The sequence below is a fragment of the Helianthus annuus genome, chromosome 4 (assembly GCF_002127325.2).
Source record: "Helianthus annuus cultivar XRQ/B chromosome 4, HanXRQr2.0-SUNRISE, whole genome shotgun sequence".
NCBI lineage: Eukaryota > Viridiplantae > Streptophyta > Magnoliopsida > Asterales > Asteraceae > Helianthus > Helianthus annuus.
In genome coordinates, this window is record NC_035436.2 from 158,036,492 (window position 1) to 158,045,283 (window position 8,792).

At 32.6% G+C, this 8,792-nt stretch overlaps 1 protein-coding gene across 1 annotated transcript; it reads right to left on the minus strand.

The window, feature by feature from the left end:
• Positions 1-572: 572 nt before the first annotated feature.
• Positions 573-4,034, minus strand: LOC110936851. The gene is made up of 4 exons (XM_022179266.2): positions 3,750-4,034; positions 3,471-3,674; positions 2,560-3,120; positions 573-1,213 (listed from the first exon to the last, which is right to left on the minus strand). The coding sequence occupies exons 1-4, from the start codon at positions 3,991-3,993 to the stop codon at positions 873-875; spliced, it is 1,350 nt and encodes a 449-aa protein (XP_022034958.1). The 5' UTR covers positions 3,994-4,034; the 3' UTR covers positions 573-872.
• Positions 4,035-8,792: the final 4,758 nt, after the last annotated feature.

The following is an 8,792-nucleotide window of genomic DNA, read 5'->3' on the forward strand; positions in this document are numbered from 1 at the left end:
TAATAGACATCAAACAAGTTAGGAGGTGTGAGAGTGCACACCTCTTTGAGTTTGTTATATATATCTAAGGGCATGTTTGGCTAAGCTTTTTGAAACAACTTATTGACTTATTGGCTTTTTGAAAAGTCATAAGCTCCAAAATGATGTTTGGCAATGAGGGTGTATGTGAGGGGAAAAAGCCAATAAGTCAATAAGTCACTCCATACTGACTTTTTTCAAAAAACCAATAAGTCAATAAGTTGTTTCAAAAAGCTTAGCCAAACATGCCATAAGTGTAAGGGCGGAGCCCCTAATCAATGGGGTATCTAAGGGGACAACTCCCACTTGACGGAAATTTGGTCTTTTGAAGGGAATTTTGTATTCTAATTGTCTCCAGTAAGTTACTAGATGTTTTTTTATCCCTATTTCGAAATGAATATTTGATCATCTAGTCAGGTTTACGAATTCACTCTGAAATCACAAACAAATTTCTTGTTCTCAATATCTAAGTTGTATCTTACTGAATTTTCCAGATGAACTATCGAAATAATTCGATCTGAAAATGACTATAAATACGGCTACACGCCTTCAAATCATCTGTTGAAATCTCTATTTTTGCAACACACTTCAATATACATATGGCATTTAATACTTTTAGTTACAGTGAATTAAATACAAAAAATAAAAAACCACACTCAAATATTGAGTTTTTTCAACTAAGCCGCAGAGCTAAGGAATGCAAGGCCAAAATCAACATAAATAACTATATACTTTCCATGAACAAATGAAACACTGGCGGACGCACCAAACCTCCAATACTCCAATCAATGGTCATACGTCGCGAGCCATGGCCATAGACCGTAAACACCATCAATCAACTCGATGCATGACGATCAATCTTGTGATTCACCCCACATTTCTGCTAAGTAACTATCACATTTGGTACGACCAGTGCCATTAGCAAGTAAGTCAGGGCTAGCCCTCTTGGTTCTAGCCGGTTGGGTCCCAAGGGACCCACTATGCTTAATGTTATGTCTATACTCGGATGCCACATGTTCAAATACTTCGACATCGAACATGTTGAGTTTAATCTTTGGGTTCATTAGGTCCCTCACAAACGCAAAAGGTAGTTGGTCTCTTGGGTTAAATGCTTCTAGTTCATTGAACACAAGACATGAAAATAGATTGCTAGCCACCCCATGCTTCCTAAAGATTATTGCACTGTCCGGAACGTCTGCCAAAATAATCGTTGAAACCGTTAATTTAATTGTAATTAGGGCCAGTAAATTACAACTATGTTTATACATTCTTAAAGGCAGTCTCACTCTAACGGAGAAATAACTATGTTTGCCTCTCGTGACGTGTAAGTCAAGGTGTATGTAATTTAGTGGTATCTCAATCAAATTTTCACAAATTTACCTTAGGAGTAAATGAAGTTACTTTCCTGTTAGAGTAGGAGTTTTCTTGGCTATGAAAACGGAAGTTGGGACAATCGTTGGTGAAATGGTCAATATGAATTATTATCGGTCAATATGTTATAGTTGAATTATTAAAATCCAATATAGATGAAGTTTTATAAAGTTTTTTAAGACGTGTAATGTGGAAGTTTATTACGGTTGGTTTATTTATTAAAATAAATAAAAAAAGAACACGAGGTAACAAGATTCTTGTGTGGTATGGGACCATGCATTTAGTAAAATAACATGCATAAAGTGAAGTGTACGTAAAAGAAGATTGATACCTTATAATAGAATAGTAATAGTGATAAATAATAACATAATGTAATAAATAATAAATAATAAATATAAAATGGGAGTAGCATAAAGTACAAGTGTGAAATAAATGAATAGCGACACTTTACTATGTTGTCATGGGGACTTTTTGTAGAAGCTTCAACTGCCTTTTCTCTGTTTCTAAGTTGTCATGACTCAGGAACTTTGTGAATTCTAGACAGATTTTTTATTTTATTTTTATTTTTTAGAAAACATTATGTTTCTCTTAAATAATTCTTAACAACATTTAGCTTATTAAGGTTATACACTTATACACAGGATAATTTAAACAGATCCTATGTGGTATGTTAAAATAAAATACGAAATGGTAGAAAAAAATATCTCGATGAAATAAAAATATTCACTTAAAAACAGAAAAAAAAAAAAAAGAAAAAAAACTAACAGAACGATTCTTGAGGAGCAATTGAATAAGTTTAACTCAAAATCATACAAAAATATTGTATTTGTTGTACAAATTTAAAATATAAATCATCTAAATACTATCGATTAAAATTTTTTTTACTTTTACTTTGAGGGTGAATATATTCTTGAAACAGAATATACTTTATTTAATTGTTTATGTCAAATCATTATGAAGTAGCTTTCAAGTTAAGACTACTTTTATCTTTGTCATTTATTGCATGTTTGTCTAATAACTTGTTCTATGTTACATTTCATTATATACACGCTATTTTTTTAAAAATATTTTTAACAACGTGTAAAAATTGTATCTCTCAGTTTAGTTCATTTGTCACAAAAGTAATAATTGGTACATTTAAAATAACATGAAGATGTATGTATATATTACCTGAAGGGTATGGGTGTTTATTCGACGACCACGGTCGCAATCCATGTTCACAATATGTCTCGATTTGAACCCGTAACGAATCAACATCCCACCATTTTTTCCACCTTGCGGTCGCCATAGCTTCTTCCATCGTATGAACATATAACGGATGTTTAGATATAGCCATATCCGCGTCTTTCACTATCAAAAGTGAATGTAGCAACAACAACGGATCGACAACCAATTGCATTTTTGCATCAATCCAAATGCTATATTTCGAGTTGGGAAACAACCTATGGACCAAGTATTTTGGCACTATGCCATTCATAGCCGGATTTTCGTATAGTTCTTGAGTATCAACTTTCACAATTCTCCATGCCCCGATTCTATTCTCTTTGGTTTTTCCCGTGAGTAGGTTATGATAATGTAGTTGTTTTAACGTGACCTCGTCTACAAACATGTAGAAACCTACATGGTCTAAGGTTTTATATCCTAGGCCTTTCGGCTGTCGGATTTTGTCATGGTCTCCAAATATCGCAGAAACTACCACAACTCCCTTACAACTTTCCATCGCCATTCTATCTACAAACCATCAAGATATACAATCATTAGTAAACTTTCATAAAACCAATTTTAAATACAAACCGTAAGAACCACATAAGTAATTGTCTACCAAAGGTAGAGGTAGGGTAGACAATTACTTAATCACACTATGTAACGTCAGTTAAAATAAAATATACAAGCGTTTATACAGTTATCATCGCAGTTCTCTAATATCATTCAACAAACTATCATATCTTACAATTTTTAAACCATTTAACGTGCATTACAAAGTATATGAACATATAAACTCAAACGAATATGATCTTCCACAAAAAACAAAATTTATCGATGAATTCGATGATAATTCGATCATAATAACTAATGCTTACCATAATCACTAATGGGAAATTTCTTAAAGAACCCACAAGGGATTTCAATGCCACCATCTCCATAATCAAAATACGAAATCCTTTCATGCATACTATAATTTATCCCAAAACATCCACCATTTCCTTGAACATACTTCAAGCCCTTGAAATCCCACAAAGGATCATCCACAAGCCGTCGAATTTCATCGAAAACAACCCAATAATCTACAAATTCAAACAATAATCAAAACAGGGGAAATTAAAAAAAAGGCCATTGATTGAAATGAAACTGAATTGCACCTGAGAAGAAAACAGGGGAATTGCAGGAGGAATGGAGGGTGGGAATTGGGTGCTTGTGTTGGCCGTAGGATTGAGGGTAATTGAAGAGGGGGTCGAAAGGGGTAGATTGGAAATGGCATTTAGTGGTGGAAGAGAGAGAAGTGTAGAATGCAAAGAAGAGAGAGAGGAAGAGGTAGGAGAGAGAGAAACAGAGGAGTTTGGATTGGAAGAGAAGGGGTGTAGAAGTTGTTACAAGCTTTCCCATTTTCCAATGAAATCAAATCCACATCCATTCATTGTGTAATTCATTTTCATAAGTCTTTGTTATATATCACTTCTGCCAACAAGATATATGTTTCCATTATTATAATTGTAGCATCATCCTATACAATATATTATATTAAGAGTTAAATGCCATTTTAGTTTATGTGGTTTGGGTCATTTTGTCAGTTTAGTTCAAAGGTTTCATTTTTAATCTGTGGGTCCAAAAAGGTTTCACAGTTGCCATTTTAGTCCACTGGGTTGACTTCATCTACTTTTTCTGTTAACGAGAAGGCCAATTTGGTCATTTTGTATGTAATTCTGTAAATTAAAAGGGCAATTCAGCCATATAAAATGACCGAATTGGTCTTCTCATTAACAGAAAAAATGGATAAAGTTAACCCAGTGGACTAAAATGGCAACTGTGAAACCTTTTTGGACCCACAGGTTAAAAATGAAACCTTTAGACTAAACTGGCAAAATAGCCCAAACCACAGGGACTAAAATGGCATTTAACTCTTATATTAAACTAGTGGGATTACTCACGTTTTCTCGCGGGCTTTCGGTTGGTATTGTTTTGGTTCGATACGATACGGTATTGGCATTCAAAATAACAACCGAAAGAGATACGTCCAAGAGTATATTGATACATGTTTTACATTGATCCAAACTCATAAAAAATAATACCGCTACCGGTAGGTACCAATGTTGTTCGACCAGTACCCGTTCGATTTGTCACAGTGTTGTTGTTGTGCCAATATTCGCTATAACTTACGTTCCAAAAGAATTATTTTATTACGAATAAAAGTCTATTTTCAATGAACTTGATACTATCACGTCGTGAAAACAATAAAAATGAATACAGTATGGGTACTGATGTTCAACTAGAATCAGTTCATTTCCTCGTGATAAAGAATAAAAAAATAGACTCTGTATGACTCAATCAAATAAAGTGATAACCGAAAAACCAAATATTCAAAAAGTTAATTATAATAAAATACTAGATTGGTTGACGTCACGCGTCGCGGCGAAACGTAGCAAATGGTAAGGTAAAACAAATGTTATTTGAAAAAGAAACATCTTGTTTAGAAAGCCAAACCGTCAGAAAATCAGTTTAGTTTATCATCGTACCGTTTTATAATACCAAATAAATACTCTATTTTGAATATACGTTTGTTTTTGCCAAAACTTATACAGGAATGTCAAAGGAAAAAAACGAATATAAGTTATTAATAAAATATATAGTTAACTTTTTTTTAAATATAACATCAATTTTTATTTCATTACAATCATCAGGGCAAATTACATAAGGATAGCAGGTAGACGAGCAACAAACTGCGCCGCCATCCCTTTCTGAACAGAAAACCCTAATCTACTAAAAACAAAGCCCCGCCCCTGAGGGGTCGAAAAGTTGCTATGGACCACACGCTGAACTCTAGACAAGAACCGAACTGCCTCCGGTGCCAAGGAGCCGAACGTGTCAAACGCCAGGGGGACAAACGCATGCTGATTATCCTCACAAGCTTTCGCATGCTTTTCCACCTTCTTTGACTCTACTTTCAGTACCGCTTGCCCCGTCACAAACCCATTTTCCCAGAACCCAGCTAGTGGGGATACACCTGTGAGATCGACACAAGCATGTTTCCCACCCTCCCAACCAAAAACTAGCACGTCAGCTGGGCTAACTAAAAAAGGAAATATGATTTTGAAAAGGAAAAAATAATTATTAAAAATAGAAAATAAGCAATAGAGGAAATATAGTTTAAGAAAAGAAAAAAAATGAAAACATGTTATAAATTGAAAAGCAAATACAATAATTAAGTGTTATACTACTAAAATAATAAATTAAAAAAACTATAAATTATTATAAAATTAAAATTATTATTCATGATCTTCATCAACAATATATAAATTGAAAAGCAAATATAATAGTTAAGTATTATACTAATAAAATAATAAATTAAAAAAACTATATATTATTATAAAATTAAAATTACTATTCATTGATCTTCATCAACAATATATATAATATAATATAATATATATATATAATATATATATAATATATATATAATATAATATAATAATTAAGTATTATACTACTAAAATAATAAATTAAAAAAAACTATATATTATTATAAAATTAAAATTACTATTCATGGATCTTCATCAACAATGTATATATATATATATATATATAAAATTGTGATAATAAAATTAGTAAAATTCAAAATTAAAAACACAAATTAAAAGTTGTTAAAAGAACAAAAGTTGCAACAAAATATTAGTAAAACTATATATATATATATATATATATATATATATATATATATATATATATATAGTGAGAATGTAAAATACAATATTGCTTAACGTACAAGCGTATGCTGTAAAATTATGCATGTTGTAAAATTCAAAACCCTAATCACGCTCACGTTTGTTATACTTATGTAATGAAGCACGTTATAATTATGTAATGAAGCATGTTATGGTTTTCAATAACATGCTTCATTACATAATTGTAACATGCTTCATTACATAAGTATAACGAACATGATTATGGTTTTTCAACATGCGTGATTAGGGTTTTGAGTTTTACAACGTGCGTAATTTCACAGCGTACGCTCGTAGGTTAAGGAATATTGTACGTTAACCGGTCTCTCTCTCTCTCTCTCTATATATATATATATATATATATATATATATATATATATATATAAAATTAGAAAATGATCGTGACTAGTAATTTAATTTGTATAATAACACTAGTAGGAATTTCCACGCGTTGCCTCGGGCACATATGTTCAACTGACGCACGTTGTGTGACGTGTTTCAAACACAAAGTTAACCTCAAACTATCAATTGGCTCCTAGGTGTCATAGCTAGTACTTAACCCTTCCTTCACACTTAGATGTTGCAAATGTTATTAAGAAAATCAAATCTAAAAGCGAAAATGGAGAGAAAGACGTAAAGCAATACCAACGTTTCTAAAAAGGTCATATGTCCATGAAAAGTTGTGTGATTGAAGTATGCAACAAGGTGGGTGAGGCGGCATAGGGTGTCACTTTGGAACATCGCCGCTGTAACTCCCCAAAACCCGAATGTTTATATTCGTTAAATGTTCTAATATGGTACATCAAGAAATAAATAACTAGGTTATTTATCCTAGTTAAAAGTATGGTAGAAACAAATAAGGGATGAAAGTTGTGTTAATTTTATTTAAGTGACAAACTGGAGGGGCTAAAGTGGGGCAAAATGAAAGTTGAAATTATTAATAAAAAAAATACCCACACACACACACACACACACAATCGTGTGTTCTGGAAGGAGATCGAGCTCCATGGGAGCCAAAACCCTAACAAGACTAAATCACAAAATTGAAGTGTTAATTATGGCTCAAATTCAAGAAGGAACATGGATAAATGATCACCTTCACAAGGGGATCATAAGGTATGTCTTAAAAGTTAGATTGGTGATTATGAACGAAGTGGGTTATGTTGTAAATCGTGAATTGGTATGAAATTGAGTATGAGGATATGTTAGAATCATCATATAGAACATGGGTTATGCATGATTTAGGTTAATTTGATACTTAGAGGTGAAACCCATTAGTTATGGTGAAAATCATGACTTGAGTCATCATCCATGTCTAATTCTTGTTGAATGTTGATGTATTATGTGAGTAATATGGATTCTTGCTAGAGGAAATCGAAAGAAATATGATGATAGTGTGTTTGATGTTTATGCATGAATGATTCATATTGATTAGAAGGAGGAATTTGATGAATCATGAATAAGATTAGAAGGATATGCATGAACTAGTTGTACGCTATGCTTAGGAGGTAGTACACACATCAAAAGTATGATAAAATTATGAAGAACTTAAGATTAGATCACTTGTAAGTGATTAACAAAGTAGTTATGAAGTGGGTTTTGATGATATGATAGAAGTAATGATATGCTTATGTTAATGATGTTTGAAAATCATATACGTGTATGTGTGTTTAAAGAAATTGGATAAGAAATGATGGATTAGCATGTTATAAGGTTAAATGATAAACTTAATATAAGATCCGTGTGATGAAAAGGTTGTGATGAATGATGAATAAGCTAACTATCTTGAGAATGATATATGATAGTTGATGCTTGATAAGCGACATGGAAGCTTGGAAAAGAAGCGGGTCAAACATGACTAATGCGCACGGGAAGCATATTCGGATGCTATGTAAGTAAAGCTTACACCCCTTTTTGTAGAATATCTATGCATTGTATAGATTACGAACATGGTAACTAAATATGTGAATTATGATGTTCCGACAAGTTTTGGTATGGGTCGGAACATGTGATTATGTTAAGAAACTAAGTTGATGGTCGAAAAGGGTAAAAAGGGTATTATGGTGATTTTGGTTACAAGTTAACGAAGGAATAAGTTACATGAATGGGATAATGACTAACTAAAATCCCACAAGGATAAAATGGACATTTAGACTTAACAGGTCAAATGGTGAAGACATTACCATTTGGCGATATGGACTAATGAATTGTTTTGTCAAGTATTATGTATTCACAGTATGAATAGCGAAAGGAATTATGTTCCTATTAACTAGCCATTTAGTGCACGAAATATGAAAACGGGTCATAGCTTTGATCCGAGCCAGGTATGTGCGTTTAGAATTGTAGTTAAGTCGTGGGATTAGTCAAATGTTTAAGGAAGTCCTTTGTAGTAAAGGATGGAACAAAATTGACAAAACGCCCATGATGGGTAAATCGGGCAAACGGTCTTAAAAGTTGATTAGAAACAAG

What these genes read in the sequence shown, in the direction of transcription:
- LOC110936851 (XM_022179266.2), bottom strand. Translation starts at nt 3,993, where the DNA reads ATGGGAAAGCTTGTAACAACTTCTACACCCCTTCTCTTCCAATCCAAA. An exon ending in ATTTCCCATTAGTGATTATG is followed by an intron (nt 3,121 to 3,470) that starts GTAAGCATTAGT and finishes GATGGTTTGTAG; the next exon opens with ATAGAATGGCGATGGAAAGT. An exon ending in TAAACACCCATACCCTTCAG is followed by an intron (nt 1,214 to 2,559) that starts GTAATATATACA and finishes TTATTTTGGCAG; the next exon opens with ACGTTCCGGACAGTGCAATA.